This window comes from Chiloscyllium plagiosum, unplaced genomic scaffold (genome assembly GCF_037043375.1).
Source record: "Chiloscyllium plagiosum isolate Xiang-an unplaced genomic scaffold, Cpla_swu_hap1 HiC_scaffold_32, whole genome shotgun sequence".
NCBI classification, from domain to species: Eukaryota; Metazoa; Chordata; class Chondrichthyes; order Orectolobiformes; family Hemiscylliidae; genus Chiloscyllium; species Chiloscyllium plagiosum.
Genome location: NW_028270170.1, coordinates 17,196,198 through 17,217,980, shown reverse-complemented (window position 1 = coordinate 17,217,980; position 21,783 = coordinate 17,196,198). Strand labels below are relative to the sequence as shown.

Below are 21,783 nucleotides of genomic sequence, written 5' to 3'. Positions count from 1 at the left end.
TCTATTCTGCATATTTAGAATTTTAATGCGTCATAGAGCATAGACCACCCAAGCATTTGAGTCTGGTGAACCTAGAAACCTAATGTTCTATCTTCCCAGTCATTGGCATTTTAGTTTTAATAAGAGGTATGTTTTATATGTTAGAACCTTTGTTTCTCTTGTTCTGCCGAAGAGACATGAGAATTAACAGCTTCACCATTATTTAACTGTTCCAAGCCATATGTGCAGCCCTCTAAATTATATTGTTTAAAATAATTCAGTATTTAAAGTCAGTCAGAATTAAAGCTTAGTGAATAAACTGCTGTGTAAGAGTACCTAGTCAAAATTGTTCTCTGCTAGACAGATAGAGAGACACAAAATAATAGCAATTGAAAACAATTTTTTGAGTTGAAATTAAAATGTTGGTAAAGTTCCCAATGTTTATTACGACAGTCTTTGAAGCATAACAAAATGTTCAATTGATTTTTCAGTATTCTTATTTGACATGAATCTAAATTAGCTTTTATTTGTTACCCCTATAAAAGTGTGAACATTATATCTTGAGTTGAAAAATGTAGTGCTATGTTTTATAATTTCCCGAAGTTTGAGTAGTGCTTAGGGTTTCCTCCATCACAAATCATTAATTTAAGTTTAAAATGGGTAAGGATACAATGCGATTGTAAATGGTACTAAGTAAAACAAGGTTCTCATTTACAGTTTCCTAAAGTTAAATACTAATCTGCTGGTTGATGTGAACAAAACCAAAGTGAAAAGTCTGGAAGCATTAAAACTATGTTTTTATAACTAATAAACAAAATAAAATAATTCATTGAAGATGAAAAATTGTTTACTGGAAGTGGTAGCTAGAGGCAAATGAAATTGCCAGGAATACAATCAGTTGTCAACTCCATGTGGATTTATTTTTAATCAGCCTGTTTTAGTTATGTTATTGCACACTTCTGGGGCAGGTGGGACTTAAACCCAGGGTTCCTGGGTCAGAGGTAGGGGCACTGCTGATGTGCCACAAAAGCCCTTTGCCAATCTTATGTATAATGTATTTCTTTAGTAAGACAGGCCTTCAGGACTAATTAGGTCATCCCTGCCTTTTTGCCTGCATGATTGCAAAGTTGAGAATTGCTGAAAGGCAGCATGTTAACCACAGTGCAGTTGTATAAGAAAAGTAAAACCGAAAGGAGAACATTTCAAACCAGAAACTTAACTTTACAATCTTAACACAACACGATTAATCATCAAAGATTATGAAAACATTGTTACTTTTGCTGTGAGATCACAATATATTTATATGGGATTGGAATTTGGATTTTGGAAAATAAAAATAATTTTAATTTGATAGTAATACTATAATTCTTAGTCTCATTGCATAATTAAATATTCAGTATTGATAAACGATGTTTAACACCTGTGTTCAAGTGAAGGGAGAGTATTTAAAAAAAATAATCTGAGTTCTAAGAATTTTGGCCGAACAACAATATAGGTCTAACTCGGATGGTGTTTAACTTGGAGAGAATCTTGCAGGTGGTGGTTTCACATGCATCTGCTCCTCTTTGTCCTTTTAAGATGGTAGAGGTCATGAAGCAGAGGTTTGGAAGGTACTGCCAAAGAGACTTAGTGAGTTGCTGCGTGTAGGTAGTACATACTACCTTGTATTGCTACATTATGTTGGTGTTGAAGAGAGTGACTGTTGAAGATGGGGTTAGGATATCAGTGAGGGGGCTACTTTGTCCTTGATGGTGTCAAGCTTCATGAGTGTTGGCACTTTATTCATCCAGGCAATTGGAGAATATTCCTAATTGTGATTTTTCAAGTAGTGAACAAGCACTGGGGAGACAGGTTGAATTCCTAACCTCTGACTTGTTCTCATAGAGACAGTATTGCTCTGGGAGTCGATCCAGTTCAATCTGTAGCCAATGGTAACCTTCAGAATGTTGTTAGAGGGGCATTCAGTTATATTGGTATTGTTGACTGTCACAGGGTGATGGTTAGATTTGCTCATTGAAGCTGGGCATTGCCAAGCATTTGCGTGATATGAATGTTACTTGGTACTTATCAGCCCAAGTCTAGATATTGTCCTCGTCTTCCAGCATATGGATAAGACTGCTTCACTATCTGAGGAGACATGAATGGTCCTGAACATGGTGCTGTCATCAATGAATGTTCCCCACTTCTGACCTCATAATGGAAGATAATTGTGCTTATGACATAACAACATTGTGCCTCAAGATCCCTCCACTTCCTCAATGGAAGTGTCCCTACCTCTGAGCCAAGAGATCCAGGTTCAAGTCCCACCTGCTTCAGATGTGTGTCATAATATATCTGAACATGTTGCTTGAAAAGAAATTCTCCTTAATTTTAGGGAGCTGTTGTGGCACAGTGTAACGTGCCTACCTCTTAGCCAGAAGTCCAAGTCCCATCTTCAGAAGTGTGCAATACATCTGAACAGATTGATTGATTGGAAAATGTCTGAATTGAGGAAGGGGCTCTTATGGTGCAATGGTGATGCCCTTACCTTCTGCATAATACAATATGTCTGGACAATATTTTAAAATAAACAATGTGCATTGAGAAACTTGTCTGCAGAGATGTCCCACATGATTGACTTCCAACAATCACAGCCATCTTCTTTTGTGTAAGATATCATCCTAACCAGTGGAGTCATTTCCATTGATTCCAGTTTTGCTGGGGCTCTTAGATGTTAGACTTGGTGAAAAGCAGTCTTGAAGTTCAAGGCCAGTCCCGCTTTCCTCACTTCTGGAGTTTGTTTTTTTTTCTGTCCATTTTTGTAATGAGGTCAATAGCTTAGTGGTTCTGGCAGAATCCAAAGGAACCATCAGTATTCACGTCATTTCTTTGCAAGTGCCACTTGAAAGCAGTATCATTTAATAATGCTTTCCGTCGCTTTGATAATTGAGAGTACACTGATAGGGTGGTAACTGTAAAGTTTGGATTTGTCCTACTTTTTGTGGACAGGACATAACAACCTGGGCAAGTTTCCACATACTCAGGCAGATGTCAGTGTTGTAGCTCACTGGAACACTTTTGTCTAGGGATGTGGCAGGTTCTGGAGCACAAATCCTAAGTACTATTGCTGAAATACGGTCAGGCCTATAACCTTTGCAATGGCGAGTGCTTCCTGATCATCTTGATATTGATATTGTGTAGAGTGAGTTAAATTAGCTATCAAATGGAGTCAATGATGTTTGGATCTCAGATGGAGGCTAAGAAGGATCATCCATTCAACAATACTGGCTGAAGATGAATGTACAGTGGAACCTCGATTATCTGAATACCAATTATTTGAAAATCAGATTATCCGACGGAGATCTCGAGATCCCGATAGAAACATTACATCAAAGATGTTTTTCCAACAGTGATTGCATCTTTTATTAGAGTGATTAAACTGGCACAGTCTCCAATTAACTGACCACACCCCCCGACCCTCTCTCTCTGTCTCCACACTTTTTTTCCTTGGAGTTCTACAGAGGGGTGTACCCTAACCCACTCCCTGCTTCCCCAGATAATCTCTCCAATATTGTTCTGTACAGGACAAACATGGAACCTGTCAAAAAGTTGCAGTAAAACATTTTGTGTGTGTTAATATTATTTTGGAGACTTACCCCAAAAGGCAACTGCAGCAGCAGCAGTCTTGTTGTTGGTGTCCAGTCCAGCAGCCCCGGAGAGGGGCCAGGGGTGGCCGGGTGGGGGGAGGCGGTGGCGGGGTTTGTGTTGGGGGCAGTGGCTTGCGTGCTTTGTGCTGGGGGTGGGGTTGGACACTGTTGGAAGGGGTTGGGGGCTGGCGGCAAGATTGGATGGGGTTGGGGGTGGTGGGCAGGGTTGGGGGCGGGTTGGGTTTGGGTGGGCGGGGTTGGATGGGATTGCGAGCAGTGTTGGGGGTCGGGACCTGCACGCTTTATGTTGGGGGGGGGGGGGGGGGGGTTTGTTGGTGGGTTGGGGTTGGGGGCAGGAGCGGGGCCTCACACGATGTGTGCTACTGCAGTCTCTTGAATGGGTAGCTGACTTTAAATCTCTGCGCCCCAGAGGAAAGGCATTTAATCGATCTTTCCAAATAATCGATTATCCGAACGAAATAGTACCCACCCATCTCGTTTAGGTAATCGAGTTTCCTCTGTATATGTTTCCAGTCCTGTCTTTTATATTGATGTTGCTGGGCACCTCCACCTTTTGAGAATGGGGATCCTTATGGAGTTTCCTCCTCCTGTTAGTTGTTCAATTGTCCACCATAATTTATAACTGCAAGTGGGAAATCACCAAAGCTTGATCTGATCTTTTGTTTGAGATTGCTTAGCCCTTGCAGTTTTGGGGAGGATTTGTAGCTCAGGTTGTGGTTCAGGTTGTACGTTTGCTCACTGAACTGACAGATTTGTTCTCAGACGGTTTCATCACCATGCTAGGTAACATCGTCAGTGAGCCTCCGATGAAGCGCTGGTGTTCTGTCCCGCTGCTATTTATCTGTCTTGGTCCATTGTGGGTGGTATCACTTCTGGTTGTTTTTCTGAGAGGTTGGTAAATGGGGTCCAAATCGATTTGTGTTTGTTAATGGAGTTCCGGTTTGAATGCCACTCCTCTAGGAATTCCAGAATATGGGGTCCTTTTGAATTCATCAAGAGCTGTTTTCAGTGTGGTGGTAAATTTGTGGGCTACCATGATGACTAGGGGTTGGAGTAGTCTGCTTGTCATCCCTGAGATGTCTTTAATGTATGGCAGGGTATATACCAACAGCCAGCAGAACGAATGTAATATACAAAATACCCTGCAAGGGCTGCAGCAGACATTATATTGGATAGACGGATACATGAGCACCAACTAGCCACCAAAAGACGTGACCAACTATCACTTGTATCCGTACACATAGACGAAGAGGGACACCAGTTCAACTGGGGACAATACATCCATCCTGGGACAGGCACAAACAAAGACACACACAGGAATTTCTAGAGGCCTGGCATTCAAACCAGAACTCCATTAACAAAAATATCAATTTGCTCCTCATTTATCAACCACTCAGAAAAAGAACTGGAAGTGAAATCGCCCACCACAACAGACCAAGACAGATAAATAGCAAGCAGGACAGAACGCCAGTGCTTCACCAGTCAAAAGTCTGAACTGTTCAGCCTCTGGTAAAGCCACACAATGTATAGGGCATTCTCAGCGTGAAAACAGAACTTCTGCAGAAGGGCTGTCTAGTGATCACTCCAACTAATAGTGTTGTGGATGGACACAGCTATAAAAAATAGATTGTTGAGGAAGAGATCAATTAAATGTTTTCCAGTTGGTAACAGAACCAGCGTAGCAGCTATGTCCTTTAGGACTTGGCCAGCCTAATCGATAGTGGTGTTCCTAGTCACTCGCTGATAAACATTGAAGTTCCCTGACCGGATTACATTAAGAATCTGGTGGGAGGGTTAATGTTTTTGCAGGAACAGTAGATGATAGTCAATGGGAGGTTTTCTTGCCCATGCTTATCACTGACTGCAGCCATGGGAGTCCAGGAGGTCTGGCATCAATTTTGAGGTCTCCCTAGGGCAACTGCCTCTCAAATCAATGTCACTGTATTGCCACCTGGTTCTCTCTTGTCTGTGGGATGTTGATGGCGTTGTCAGGGACATAACTGAACTCCAGGAATCATAGCTTATTGTCAAGCAATTGCTTGACTAATCTGTGTGACACCTTGTCCAGATATGGCACTACTGCAGTTTAATTTTGCACTTTTTTAATGTGTATGTCTGGGGAAATGTGGTTGCGATTTAAAAATTCCTGAAGTTCGGAGCTTTGTTTTGTAGTTTGTAATTGTTTGCAAAGAGTATTGAGGTTAGAAGATCTACCAGTGGTAACTGAGTTTAATCAGATTGTTAGGAAATATTAATTGTGTTTGTATGGCTAAATTAGTTGATCTGTTTATTTTTGAGAAGACAGCACAGAACAGCACTATACAGCCAAAGACTGACATATATGAAAGCATATAGTTACACTCACCACTGGTTTCATATTACGTCATAATGGAAAGTAAAGTTAGCTTTCGGTGTTTTTTGTGCGAATGAATCTGAAAACCATTAGTCAGTTCTTATTCTGATAAAGTAAACTGTATTTTTGCATTTTTTATTGCAGTATTTCTAGAATTAGCGACAAAAATATATCGCTTGCAATGTCTTTTTTTTTGTAGTATTTTAATTGAATATGGCAATTTGGTTAATAATCAACTTTGTGTTTAGATTAGATTTTAGATTAGATTACAGTGTGGAAACAGGCCCTTCGGCCCAACAAGTCCACACCGACCCGCTGAAGCGAAACCCACCCATACCTAACACTACAGGCAATTTAGTATGGCCAATTCACCTGACCCTGCACATCTTTGGATGGTGGGAGGAAACCGGAGCACCCGGAGGAAACCCACGCAGACACGGGGAGAACGTGCAAACTCCACACAGTCAGTCACCTGAGGCGGGAATTGAACCCGGGTCTCTGGTGCTGAGAGGCAGCAGTGCTAACCACTGTGCCACCGTGCCGCCCATTATGCCTTCATGACATAGCCCACTGTGCCGTGTTGACTTTGCCTTCATGAAGTAGATTTCACTGCAGACTTTGCCTTTTTTTGTTGTGCATGAAAAATCATTATGTTCAATGCTTTTGTTTTGGACAGAAGATCTGTGTCAGTAAATAAGACCTGAGCACAGAGATCATTGAATTTTTTGGGGGGAGGGATAATTACCACATCCAGTGCTTAGTTGTAAATCACTTCTGACAGTTGAGGATGGTATTGGTTAGCCTTATAAGAAGTGCCTGAACAGATATTCATTGTTTGCTTTTGCATTTGTGGAACAGAAACCATTCATCATATGGCTAAATCTAATTTGTTGTGTAAGATGCTTGTTCTCATAAGGGTACAAGACATAGATTGGTCTGCAGTCTATGAGGGACCTTGGGTATGGGTCAGCATGAATTGGGCTTGAAGCGTATATGCAGAAGTCAGGGATTGAGGGAGCTGGAGGAGTGCTGTTTTTTTTTATATATTCTCAAAACATACTGGTGGGATGTGGCAGACCTACCACTCAGTGTGCCTCGGCATTTGGCAGCTTCCATGTACAACACCATAGTCGTCTGCAATGACTCCATAAAATGAAAATTTCATGTTTCAGTACACATTTTCCTCTGAGTTTGTACAACTGAATTGTAAAAATTTAGACCATAAGCTGTTTGATTTGTATCCTCTGAGTTGTCCTCAGTTTAAGGTAGTACTCTAATTCCCAAACAGATCCTGTATTTTAATCTTAGCTAGTTTGGTGTATTTGAAGGTTCTGTAGTAATGCAGTGCTTCTCAAAATTTAAAGTAATCTGTAAACTTTAAGCCTACATGTTTGGTCTCCATCAATACATTCCAGAAGATTTATTAGCTAGGGTATATTAATTAATTACTTGTGTTCTTGCTCTTAGCTAAACCTCTGTTTAGTTATTTTATGTGCTTTTCCTCTTCAGTCTATTCATACCTCGAGCTATTCAATACATCAAAATGCAATTTCGGCCTGACGTTATGTCTGGTGCTGGATGTTTTCATGGCTTGCACATCTATTGTTATCTCTATTTAGTTTTTCGACCCATATTATGTAGATATATTTTCTGTAAAACGTGTGCTGTCAGAGAATATTCAGACAAAGGTACTGAGGGAAAATAGGAAGCTCACTGAATCTCATGCATTTTGAAGTTGAATAAGAGACTGCTAAAGTCATAGAATCATAATAAAGCAGGCTATTCAGCCCATCAACCCTCTGAAAGCATCACACCCCCCCCCCCCCCAAAAACCACCCCCCATAACTTTGCATTTCTCATCACTACTCCGCCTAGCCTGCACATCCCTGGACACTATATGGGACAATTTAACATGGCCAATTCACCTAACCTGCTCATTTTAGGACTGTGACAGGAAACTGGAGCACACCGAGGAAACCCATGCAGATATGGGAGAATGTGCAAACTCCACACAGACAATCACCTGAGGATGGAATTGAACATGAGTCCCTGGCGGTCTGACGCAGCATTGCTAACCACTGTGTCACTATGTCACTCCTATCAAGTCGTCACTTGATTTTTAAAATAATGTCCCAATTAAAGTGGATGAGTTGTTATTATTATTATTAGTAGTAGTAATAGTAGTAGTAATTTACTCATGGGCACATAGCACTGCAAAAAGAAATTTAATGTATAAAATTTTTAGTTGAAGAGGTAAAGTCTGCACCACTATTTGTAGTTTAGCTAGTTATAATACAAGAAGTGTTCATTTAATTTCAGTTGTTGGACTTCAGTGCAATGTGTGTGGAACTTTATATCTCACCTTAACAAACTTTGTACTAAAGTGATTTCCTGTGTGGTCACCATTTTGGTTTGCTCCATTTCTCTATTGACTTCAACTAGCAGTATCATGCCAATAGAAGTAATATTAAAAAGAACTTCCTAGTGGTGACTGCACAATACTTTCATATGAGATTTCTTAATAAATCTTATGTTTGTGACGTGCTTAAAAGAGTTTGTGACTGTGTTGCAAGTATGGCTAGGCACAAAATAAGCATTCTGCTTTTTATCAGCCTAATATATACAAGGTGGACATCTGTTTACTTTCAGACATTCTAGTTTCTGGACTACCTGTTCAGTTTAGTAATGGGTTTATTTTTTACAAAGTGATAAAAAGGAATTAATTTTAACCCATACTATGACTGGTGGGCGAAGGTCTTAACAAGTAATGTATTGTTCTAAAAAGGTGCAACTCACTGTAAACATGTCTACCTTTGGTTTAATCACAGAATTTGGGAGTGGTCAAGTAACCTACTCTGAGAAACAGCTGTCTGATAATTAAACATCAGATTCTGCGAACCATTTCAACAATAACATCTGCATGCAGGGCTTGGAAAACCCAACTGCTGGAAGTAGTTAGGAACAGCTTAAGGGTCAGTGCTTTTCCAGCACATCTTGTGGACCATGAGGAGGAGGAAGTCTTCTACGTTTGACTCTTCAAACAAGCTTGCCTTGATGTCACTTCCCTGAACTCCTTCATTCCTGACGTCGACTCTTGTTTTCCTCAGATGCTGCCTGACCTGTGCTTTTCCAGGGCCTCCATTTTCTACTCTGATTCTCTAGCATCTGTAGTACTGACTTTCTCCTACAAAGAGTCTGTTAATGCTCATTCACCCAAGTGTAGACCTGATCTGACTATAACAGGCTTTGCAGCTGACCAACCTTCAGTTTGTGTAGCTGCCAGTTAGAAAAAGAGTATAAATTCCGTTGACGTCCCTTCATTAAATTTGGCATGACCCCTATATTCTCATGTTTCCCTTGCCATTAATATATACACCGCTCCCTTTCTTAGGTGTCAGGCCTAAATGTTCAGTTTTCTGGACCATGAAGAAGCACATTGTGGGGAGCAAGAACTGCAGGAGTACGCAAAGACTTGACTTTCCATTCATACACAGCACAGAATAACTTAAATCAAATTCAGACTTATTGCTTTCTGCAAATAAACCCAATACAGAAACAACAGACCAAACTTTTCATATTAATCATTCTTCCAGATAGTTTAATGCCTATGTTGCTCTGTGTTTACCTGTGCTGTTAAATTGAACTATTTCACATGTTATTGACTATTCTCTTTAGCATTGTCAATTCATACTTAAAATAGTATTAATGGGGGATTTTAATCTTCCAGTGGACTGGGGAGATGGATAATCACCTGCCAGAAAGGTGGTGAATTTCTAGCATGTGTCTGGAATAATCTCGATTGGCAAAATGTCTTGGATGCGCCAAACGATAAGCAATTTTAGATCTAGTATTGAGCAACGAGCCTGATTTAATCAGTCACCTAGTTGTTGATGAGCATTTTTTCAAGTAGTGATCATAATATGATCAAGTTTCATGTAGCGTTTATAAGAGATTAGCAAAGATTGGACACTAGAATTTTGGATTTAAGTAAGGCAAACTTTAATGGGATGAGGCAGAAACTGTCTGTCATAAACTGGAAAGCTCTGCATTTAGGTAAAATAACTAAGGAACAATGGAAAGTGTTCAAAGAAATAGTTAATGCTATTCAGAAGCAGTTTGCACCCATGAGAAAGAAAAGCTCCTCTTCACAAAGAAGGCATCTAAGGATGTAAGCAAAGGCATTAAAATTAAAAGCATATTAATGATATTATTTTAAAAAATCAAAAACAGTACAGATCCCACAGAATGGGACAAATTCAAAGATGGACAAAGGACCATACAGCGGCTTATAAGAGTGGCTAAAACGTATTGTAAAAGGAGGCTTACTGCAGAAATAGGCACAATACTGAGAGATTTTACAGTTATATAAAAGGAAAGTAGCTGGTTAACAGTATTGGCTCACTGAAGGCTGAGAGTGGGGATATTGACAATCTCCACTGGGAAATGGCAGAGATGGTGAATGATTCTTTAGGTTCAGTATTCATAGAAAAGAAATTAACTGAGGGACAGGATGTACGTGTATTTGGAAAGGCAAGGACTGATTTGGGATAGTCAACATGGCTTTGTGCCTGGGAAATCATGTCTCACAAACTTGATTGAGTTTTTTGAAGAAGTAATAAAGAAGATTGATGAGGGCAGAGCAGTAGATGTGATCTATATCGACTTCAGTAAGGCATTCGGCAAGGTTCCCCATGGGAGACTGATTAGCAAGGTTCTATATAATGGAATAGAGGGAGAACTAGCCATTTGGCTACAGAACTGGCTCAAAGGTAGAAGACAGAGGGTGGTGGTGGAGGGTTGTTTTTCAGACTGGAGGCCTGTGATCAGTGGAGTGCCACAAGGATTGGTGCTGGGTCCTCTACTTTTTGTGTCATTTACATAAATGATTTGGATGCGAGCATAAGAGGTACAGTTAGTAAGTTTGCAGATGACACCAAAATTGGACGTGTAGTTGACAGTGAAGAGGGTTACCTCAGATTACAACAGGATCGGGACCAGATGGGCTGAGAAGTGGCAGATGGAGTTTAATTCAGATAAATGTGAGGTGCTGCATTTTGGGAAAGCAAATCTTAGCAGGACTTATACACTTAGTGGTAAGGTCCTAGAGAGTGTTGCTGAACAAAGACACCTTGGAATGCAGGTTCATAGCTCCTTGAAAGTGGAGTCGCAGGTAGATAGGATAGTGAAGAAGGCATTTGGTATGCTTTCCTTTATTGGTCAGAGTACTGAGTACAGGAGTTGGGAGGTCATGTTACGGCTGTGTAGGACATTGGTTAGGCCACTGTTGGAATATTGCATGCAATTCTAGTCTCCTTCCTATCGGAAAGATGTTGTGAAACATGAAAGGGTTCAGAAAAGATTTACAAGGCTGTTTCCAGGGTTGGAGGATCTGAGCTATAGGGAGAGGCTGAACAGGCTGGGGCTGTTTTCCCTGGAGCGTCAGAGGCTGAGGAGTGACCTTATAGAGGTTTACAAAATTATGAGGAGCATGGATAGGATAAATAGACAAAGTCTTTTCCCTGGGGTCGGTGAGTCCAGAACTAGAGGGCATAGGTTTAGGGTGAGAGAGGAAAGATATAAAAGAGACCTACGGGGCAACTTTTTCACGCAGAGGGTGGTACGTGTATGGTATGAGCTGCCAGAGGATGTGGTGGAAGCTGGTACAATTGCAACATTTAAGAGGCATTTGGATGTTTATATAAATATGAAGGGTAGAGGGATATGGGCTGGGTGCTGGCAGGTGGGACTAGATTGGTTGGGATATCTGGTCGGCATGGACGGGTTGGAACGAAGGATCTTTTTCCGTGCTGTACATCTCTGTGACTCTGACTCTAACTGAGCATCGGGGCAGAGTCTAAATAAAATTGGCTTAAGTAAATCATCAATTTTGGGAAAATTAATGGAACTCGACAATTCTACAGGACCTGATAGTTTCCATCTATAGGTGTTAAAGGAGGTAGGAGAGCACATTGCTAATGCCTGAACAATAATCTTTCAGAGTTCCCTGGCCTTGGGAGGTGTACCTCTGGAAATTTTTTCATGTCGCTCTGTTCTTTTAAGAGGTGTTATAGAAGAAACCAGGGAATCACAGACCAGTTAGCCTACCATCTGTGGTGGGGAGATTGTTGGAGTCAATAATCCAGGATATGGGTAACTGATCACCTCAAAAAGTTTGTTAATCAAGGGGAGTCAGCACTGATTCATGAAGGGTACGTTGTACCTGACAAAACTCTTTTTGAAGAGGTGACAGAGCTGTGGACACAGGTAAAGCAGTGGATGTTGTTTATGTGGACATCTAGAAGGTTTTTGATAAGTCACATACAAGAGATTGTTAGCTAAGGTGGAAGTCCACAAAGTTGAGGGCAAATAACCTGAAGTAAAAAGGAAGTTGGTTAAGTGACAGTAAACTGTTGGATAAGTACTTAAATTGGCAGAATGTGACTAGTGGACTTCTGTAGGGATCTTGGGTCTTCATTTATTCATAGTATTTGTTAACGACTTGGATAATGGCGTAAAAGTCAAACATTCATATTTGCTGACGACACAGAATTGAGCATCATAGTAGACAGCATTGGTGACAGCATAAAATTACTACAGGATATTGATAGATTAGATAAATTGGCAAAGCTGTGGCAGATGAATTTTAATATAAGGACATGTGAGGTTATCCATTTCTGACCAAAAAAGGATGTGTCAGGGTAATGTTCTGAAGGCACAAAGTTAAATACAGTGGATCTCTAACAGTATTTGGAGATTTGAGGGTCGTAGCTTTTAAAATGCCAGGAATGGGTGAAGAAAATAGTCAAGAAGGCTATTGAAATACTGGCCTTCACACTTCACGGCCTGGAATATAGGGATGCAGATGTTATGCTGCAATTATACAAAACCCTGGTTAACCCCACTTCGAGTACTGTGCACAGATCTGGGTACCACAACATAGGAAGGATGTTTTGCCCTTGTAGGATGTTAATTGCAGATTTTCAAAGTTGATAATTTAGTCCTTGAAGTCCAGTTATGAGGAGAAAGTACAAAAATTAAACCTTTAACCTTCTAAATCCAAGAGAATAAGGGGTGATGTAATGAGGTCTTCATGATATTAATAGGGAAAGAAAGATAAACTATTTCTACTGGTTGAAAATTCTAAAACCAAGGGGTATAGTTAGGGCGAGGGAGAGATTTATACACAGGAAGTATAGTGGAGATTTGGAACTCTCTTTCTCAGACAGCAGTCGATACTAATTCAGTTGTCTATTTCAAATTTAAATTAAACAAGGTTTTATTAAGCAAGGGTATCAAAGGATATGGGCTCAAGGCAGGCATATGGAGTTATGCCCCAGACCAGCCATGATCTTATTGAATGATAGAGCAGGCTTGAGGGGCTGGAAGGGCTACTCCTGTTCCTATGTTCTTAAAACAACTTCTTCATCAATAGGTTTCTTGTCCTGCAAGTACAATCTTTCACTTGTTCTTGAGGTCAGTACTATGTCAACACTCAAAATGTAAATTAGTTTGTATTCATGTTGTAACGCAAAACATCTTTGACTTGTGCAATACTATTGCTATTATGCAATACTATAGGGACTTGAGGCTGTTTTCATTAGAGAGAAGAAGTTTGAGAGGTGACTTAATTGAGACATATAAGATAATCAGAGGGTTAGATAGGGTGGACAGTGAGAGCCTTTTTCCTCGGATGGTGATGGCTAGAATGAGAGTGCATAGCTTTAAATTGAGAACAGATGTCAGGGGTAGTTTCTTTACTCAGAGTAGTAGGGCATATTAAATGGCCATTGGATAGACATATGGATGGGAATGGAATAGTATAGGTTAGATGGGCTTCAGATTGACTTCACAGGTCAGCGCAACATCGGAGGCTGAAGGCCTTGTACTGCGCTGTAATGTTCTATTGAAAACATGCCGAGAGTGGATTATCAGGTGAATGTGGGGAAAGGATGGAGCAAGGGAGTAACAAGCAGTTGAACTGGTATAAGTTAAAACACTCCACTAGTTATTCAGATTGTGACTGGAGCTTACTAAGGAAAGTTGAGATTTGAATTTAATAAATTTGACAATTTGTCCTCTTCAGGGGGAAAAAAATAATATTGCTGCAGATTGTTCCAATTGCCCAACTGTTTCTTTTATTTCCCTCAAGAAAGGCAATCTGTCATTCTGGACTGATCCAGTTGGATGACTACTTGGTTTCTGAAGTGGCTAAGGAGTAACTACGGCTAGACAATAAGGAGGATCTTTGTATGTTTCACCTCTTTATGAGAATGTTTTTAACAAAATTTGTTCATACACATTCCCAATTTTCCTATTCTCCATTTTTGAAGTGGCATAAGACTTTGCTCAGTTGCCATGGTTTAGTGCAGTCAGAATCAATGGCCTTGAGAACTAATATATGATGATTTTACTTAAGCTCACTCCCAGTGGTCCTCTATTCCTGACTTGGGTATTTGGCAGAAACATTTAGAGAAAAAGATACAAAACAGGGTTTTTTTATTGCTGGGGCTCACTGCTACGGGAGTGGTTGATGCATTGAAATTAGAATTTCTAGACTTTTGTGGGTACGTTGTAGATTTCGTGTATCTTTCGTGCTGCATGTGAGTCAGGATAGGACATGCAACTTTATATGCAATAATGGTAAATCAAAAGCATACAAAAAGGAGAAGATTTTCACTTGAAAAATCTGTTTTGGAATTGTGGAATTGTTTTCCCTAGTTCATTCTCCACAACTTTTCAATGTTACACAAAATGTAAATTCTGTGAAGGAAGAACTTATTTTACAACAGTTATTTATTAAGGGTAGTATTTCATTTTTGTTACTATTGACAATACTCCTGTCTGCATGATTGTGCTTTGTGAACTTTCAACTTTTTTTTTGCTCTTCAAAATGATTGTGGTTTTTGAATGTGTACTTGGAATTTCCTTCGTTTTATCCTTACTCCTACTGCAAATGTAGCCTTTTTTGATTTTTTTTTCCTGTCTAAACCACAGGATATCTTTGTCATGGCAATATGATGAATCACAAATGAGTAATTATGAAGAGGTCAGGTTTTCTCAAATGAAAAGAAGCCAGAGTACTCTTTAAATTACAAGCTTTACATTTCAAAATGGAGCTGATTAGATCTTTAGTTTAATTTGATGCAGGGTAGTTGGAATTTCAATCTTAAGGCACAGAAAAGGATCCATTACATACTACCAGCAAAACTAATGTCATTTACAAGATACTATGCTAGGACTGTTTTTTAAAAAAACACTACATTGGACACACTGGCAGGAAACTTGCCACCAGGATACATGAACACCAACTGGCTACCAAAAGACACGACCCACTATCACTAGTTTCTATACATGCAGACAAAGAAGGCCGCCACTTTAACTGGGATAATACACACATCCTAGGACAGACGAAACAAAGACACGAGTGAAAATTCTTAGAGACATTTGCGTTGCTAACCAGAACTCCATCAATAAACACGTCGACTTTGACCTTATCTACATTCCCTTGAAAAAAAAACGAACCGGAAATGACATCAACCACCTTCAGAAACCAAGACTTATAAATAGAGAGGCGGGACATACTACCAGTGATTCACCGGAGACTCTCATTGATGTTACCTAGTACGATGACGAAACGTTTGAAAACCAACCTTCAAGCTCAGCGAGCTAACTTGCATACCGAGGAGGATTATTCAGTTTATAACTGTAGAGTATTTGAGAGTTTCAGGTTTTAAAAAGATCAGTCCCCTGGTGTGATCATCTTATCTGAATTTTTTATAATTTTTTTAACCTGCTGTTCCCTCATTGGAAGTTTACAAAGTTTACATTTACTTGGCTTGGTATTTCCTGGGCTATACATTTCTTGTTCCTTAGAAATCAAGGACAAATTTTAGTTTTCATTTGTATTCCTTCTGTTTTGATGGGATTCTGTCCAACTCTGTGACGCTCTACACCTTCAGTTAGATAGATATTCCAGTAAGTTTCATTTTAAAAACATGCCTATCTGATTTGTGATTTCAATTCATTTTGGATGTAAACAGTTTTTCAAAAAGGCTATAAAAGCATTGCTTGAACACTTACATCATGGAGTGAGTACATGTAATCATCACAGAAAATGGTTATGAAAAATGTGTTAATGGGGAATTTACCTTTCTGACTTGAAGTTGATTCTGTAAACTTATTTTCACATTTGCTCCAATAATTGTCTGCATAAACAGTTGTAATTACTGCTACTTGGTGTTTGGACATCTGATAATCAAAGATTTGCAAAGCAATAGTTTTGTATGCTTTAAATAGACCTCTTTCTTCTGGGTTCTTCATGGTTCTAGTTGCCATTGAGTGCTCCTCTGGTGCATTGTCTCTTTGCATTTCAAGGTGATGTTATTTAATCATGCATACTTTCACCCTGTCCCAGAGAAAGCTATGGCATAGTGGTATTGTGGCTGGACTAATTATCCAGAGACCTAGGTGAGGTTCTGGAGCCCTGGGTTTAAATCCCACCACAGTAAATGATTAGAATTTTACTTCAAACAATACAGAATTTAAAAATCTAATGATTGTAGATTGTCATAAAAACACACTTGGTTCAGAACTTAGTTTGAGCTCCCTTCCTAACAGCCTTCTATAACAGTTCAAGGAGATAGCGCAGCTCATAACCACTATCTCATGTACACTTGGACATGAATAATAATGGCCCAGTCAACAAAGCACCAGATCCCAAAAATGCCAGTGAAGGAAAAGAAACATTGCCAATAATTCAGCATCTGCTCATAGTCACTGAAATTTAAGTAGAAGTATGAATAATGAATCTAAATGATTATCCATTCTAATAGTGGTCTTTCCTTTTCACATTTGTCAGACTGGGATTAGATGTTTCTAATAGTGGAGAAGTCACTTGGATTTGTAATCTACACCTTTTTCATCTTGTACAGCAAAGAGGTTTACATCTCTACATTCACAATTGAAAGTTCACTATGATTATATTAAAATCCAAACTGTAATGCAAAATGAACAATGTGTGATTTTTAAAATGAGAACTGAGTTATATTTGTGTCCTATTCCAATTCACTAAAATACTTTACAATGGCTGTTGATGCTATTAAATCTTTTGAACAAAGCAGACATAGTTCAGCTCCTATCTAGGGCATTTTCATTTCTGCATAGTGATAGCAACCTTGCTTTTATTGTCATTCATGTAGCAGACTTAAAAGGGAAAACTGACTGCAAGACAAGGTAGAGTAGGTGGTGAAAATTCTATTGTAGCTTACTTCTACCGGTTAAAAACAAAATTCCCATTGCTCTTACGCAGTTTCCTGCTGGTGCACAATAATGAGAACAGTCAATTCACAAGTAAACTTTTGTATATAGGAAAATAAAAATAGAATGTGAAACCATTCCGATCCAGGAGTTTTGTGTTTTTATTCCTCTATCCATGTTCATGCCAGCTAATGGTGATGGTCTCTCTCAAAAATGCACAGAGACATTCAGGGGTGTCTTAAAACCAAAACAAAGTTCCACAAAGGAAAAGAATTATCAGTAATTTTATCCTTTTAAAAACACCTGGCTTAGAATGAATGTTTTAAAAACTACTGTTCACCACCTTAAACGATTTGAAGGATTTCCAGTCTTCCTACAGAATCATGCAATTTTTGCATTTTTACATTGTGCCACAGTTATGAAAATATCACTTCATTAAGTCACATCAATTATATTAGTTGACTTAGTTTCTAGAATTAGTTGAATGTTGGTGATTCATACAGTTCAAAGTAGTGACGTTTGTTTGCATGTAAGTTCATTGTCTTAAGTGATAGTGTCTGGGATTTTCCTTTATTAGTTTTCAGTGTGGGGGTGGGCATCTTTTAAGAGTGAATAATAAATGCTCCCTTTCTTCATTTTCACCCCCAACTACTATCACCACCACCACCTCCATTAGCAAGGAAGCTTGCTGAATCAAATGCCAATCAGGCACTTACGTGGTCACCTAATGAGCATCTTGGTCAGTCAGTTCTCAGGGCAGTGATATCCTGACTCCCCTGCCTACCAACTAGAGGCCAGCAGCCACTGTGAAGAGCAGTGGTACTTTGGAAGCTCAGCAGCATTGAGATTCAGGAATAGCAGGGAGGTAAGTGACCTGTTTCTTGGGAGGGGTGGGGTTTGCATGAAGAGGGGTTTAAAGTGGTTTGAGGTAAGGGCTGAGGATTGGTTTTCAGTGGCCATCCTCTTGGCCCACCTCTGTGCCCCAATTCCTCACCAACTGAGGCAAATAGAATGCCTCCTCCCCCAACCCACAAGGCTGCTGCTCTTCTCATCTGCTAGGGTTAATCTGACTGGTGACGGGATGAGGCTTTATGTGGTTGTTAATTGACCACTTAAGCATCTTTTAAATGTTGGCAAGTTGGGGAAGTCAACTATAAGCCTTGACTCCCAGAACCTAATTTCTGAGGTATTGGGAAGGTGGCAGATACCTCCCTGTTGTCAAGCTGCCCAATTATTTACCCATTTGACCATCTTTCTTCCTACCTTGCAGGAAAGGAAAATTATAGCCATTATTTCAGTTCAGGAGAAATTAGACTCTTTTTAGTTTAGAGACAGTAAAGACACACACCGGCCAAATAAAATGTCTGTAAAATGACAGTTGTGTGGAAATAATGTAGAATGTGCAGGCCATGGTTTGTATGGTTGCATCACATCCTGAATGCTTTCAATATTTCTGCAATGCCACATCACTGACTTTATCATTGAAAAATCTGGCAAATTACTTTTGGAAATTCTGGTGCTCTGGCTTAATCATCCTTTTGGAGTTGATTGAACTGCTGAATTCCAAAGGTGTATTTTTAAATGGACAAGTGTTCATGGTACTAGATCCAAAAGTTAATTTTAAATGCTGTCTTTTACAAAAATGTCTATTTTATAGATACTTTCTTCAGGTGGTGCAAACATCATGTAATCTATATATTCTGAAAGTGGCTCTTCTTTTGTGTGTGGACTGATCTGTGAGAAAATCTCTTTAGAAGTAGATTACAGATGGCAACTTATCAGAACTTTATTCTTTCCAGCTTTCAATAATTTCCTCCTACAATGGCGCAGTGGAATCAGTTACAGCAATTGGATACCAGATATCTGGAACAACTACATCAACTCTACAGTGACAGCTTCCCCATGGAATTGAGGCAGTTTCTTGCAGCTTGGATTGAGACCCAAGATTGGTATGTACAGCAATTTTGCAGATTTGAAGTTTCTTTCAAGAGTGGCAATGTTTTATTTTTTTACAATTCTTTTGTTTGCTTTTGATTTTTGAAGAAAAGGCCATTCTAATTTCAGTCATCTTTGCCTTGATTAGGGAGGGAGAAGATTTGCTGTGATTCCAAATCTTGGTCCACAGCCTATCATCTGCTACATTCTGTGCTGTATTGTTCTATGTTCTATGTACTCATTTGATCACGAGTGTGTACTAAATTAACCAGCTTCTTGAAGGCTGCCAGGGAGCTTTCAACCCAACATGTTTCATTTGGAAAATCCATCTATTCTTCTTCAAAGTAAATGTAAGGTTTCTTCACTGGTTTCCATTTCTTTAAAAAAATACGCTGGAAAGTATTTGTTAATTTTTTTGATACAGTGGAGTAACTAACAATTTTCTTGTTGCTTGTAATGTTCTATTATCCATAACTTCACTGAAATTCCTTCAAGCTGTTCACCACCTTGACTTGGGAACATATCACCGTGCCTTCAGTGAACCTACGTATACCAAATGGATTGTAGTTTTTCTAAAAGGCAACACAGAACCATCTCCTCAAGGGCAAATAAGGATAGGGAACAAATGCTGGCCCAAAAAGCACTGCCCACAACCTATAATTGATTTTTTTTTTAAAAGAAGCATATTTATGTCTGAGTTATTGCAACAGATCAGCAGCAGCCAGTATTTTGGGACTGTACAAAACCAGTGTGCATGTCCTACAAAGTACTAACTTAGTTGCTCATTTTTCATTTACTTTCAAACTTAAATTCTGAAATATATTCTGTTTTCAGTTTTTTTTCTGCTCCTCTCTGAATAAATTTTGTTCTTTTCTTTCATATTTTGGATACGTTTGCACTATCCATGATGTCACATTTTGTAATGAAGGTGCAGTTGGGGTAACTGAAGCACAATTTCTGACTTTTTAAAAAAATCATTCTTTAACCTTCCAGGGCATATGCTGCAAGCAAGGAATCACATGCTACACTAGTGTTCCATAATCTCTTGGGTGAGATTGATCAACAATACAGCAGATTTCTACAGGAATCCAATGTTCTTTATCAGCACAATCTGCGGAAGATTAAACAGTACCTGCAGGTATGTAGTTTGCCATTGATAGGTTTATGTGAATATCAGTCATTAAAAATGGAAAATTTGAGAAGTGACCGAAGTTGTGTGCTTCCACTTCAATTGGAATAGATTTTGTATTTTAATTTACAAGTGCTGCCCATCAGGTTTTTTGAAGTGATGATGCATTATAAAAGGTAGAACTCTAAAAGTTCTGAGATGCGTGTGTTTAAAAGAATTGAATATTTTCCTGAACATAGGAGAAAATTGGTTTTTAACATTTCTTTTTAAAAAGAACTCTACGATTCTCAGTGGCTTTTCCTTGATTGGTTTATTGTCAGCCTCCAGCTATTACTCAAAGATGCATTGGTCAGTGTGTCTTGCTCTCGCGCGCTCTCTCTCGCGCGCTCTCTCTCTCGCGCGCGCTCTCTCTCTCGCGCGCTCTCTCTCTCGCGCGCTCTCTCTCTCGCGCGCTCTCTCTCGCGCGCTCTCTCTCTCGCGCGCTCTCTCTCTCTCGCGTGCTCTCTCTCTCTCTCGCGCGCTCGCTCTCTCTCTCGCGCGCTCGCTCTCTCTCTCTCTCGCTCTCTCTCTCGCTCTCTCTCTCGCGCGCGCTCTCTCTCGCGCGCGCTCTCTCTCGCGCGCGCTCTCTCTCTCGCGCGCGCTCTCTCCTTCTCGCGCGCTCTCCTTCTCGCGCGCTCTCCTTCTCGCGCGCTCTCCTTCTCGCGCGCTCTCCTTCTCGCGCGCTCTCCTTCTCGCGCGCTCTCTCTCTCTCTCTCTCGCGCTCTCTCTCGCGCTCTCTCTCTCGCGCGCGCTCTCTCTCGCGCGCGCTCTCTCTCTCGCGCGCGCTCTCTCTCGCGCGCGCTCTCTCTCTCTCGCGCGCTCTCTCTCTCGCGCGCTCTCTCCTTCTCGCGCGCTCTCTCTCTCGCGCGCGCTCTCCTTCTCGCGCGCTCTCCTTCTCGCGCGCTCTCCTTCTCGCGCGCTCTCCTTCTCGCGCGCTCTCCTTCTCGCACGCTCTCCTTCTCGCGCGCTCTCCTTCTCGCGCGCTCTCCTTCTCGCGCGCTCTCTCTCTCTCTCTCTCTCTCTCTCGCGCTCTCTCTCTCTCTCGCGCGCTCTCTCTCTCTCGCGCGCTCTCTCTCTCTCGCGCGCTCTCTCTCGCGCGCGCTCTCTCTCGCGCGCGCTCTCTCTCGCGCGCGCTCTCTCTCTCGCGCGCGCTCTCTCTCGCGCGCGCTCTCTCTCTCTCGCGCGCTCTCTCCTTCTCGCGCGCTCTCCTTCTCGCGCGCTCTCCTTCTCGCGCGCTCTCCTTCTCGCGCGCTCTCCTTCTCGCGCGCTCTCCTTCTCGCGCGCTCTCCTTCTCGCGCGCTCTCCTTCTCGCGCGCTCTCTCTCTCTCGCGCGCTCTCTCTCTCTCGCGCGCTCTCTCTCTCTCGCGCGCTCTCTCTCTCTCGCGCGCTCTCTCTCTCTCTCGCGCGCTCTCTCTCTCGCGCGCGCGCGCCCTCTCTCGCGCTCC

The 21,783-nt window shown here is 40.8% G+C and overlaps 1 protein-coding gene across 7 annotated transcripts in view; it reads left to right on the top strand.

Annotated features, from left to right (window-relative positions):
• Positions 1-21,783, top strand: part of stat3 (signal transducer and activator of transcription 3 (acute-phase response factor)) — a 93,064-nt gene that overhangs the window by 3,999 nt on the left and 67,282 nt on the right. For 3 of the 7 annotated variants that reach the window (XM_087977821.1, XM_087977822.1, XM_087977823.1), the window contains exons 3-4: positions 19,035-19,184; positions 20,164-20,308. In XM_087977821.1, coding sequence (XP_087833947.1) covers positions 19,057-19,184; positions 20,164-20,308 — 273 coding nt within the window. In that variant the 5' untranslated portion in view covers positions 19,035-19,056. Of the gene's footprint in view, positions 1-17,911; positions 18,101-19,034; positions 19,185-20,163; positions 20,309-21,783 lie in introns of all 7 variants that reach the window. The other 4 variants (XM_087977825.1, XM_087977827.1, XM_087977824.1 and 1 more) reach the window with 2 other exon arrangements.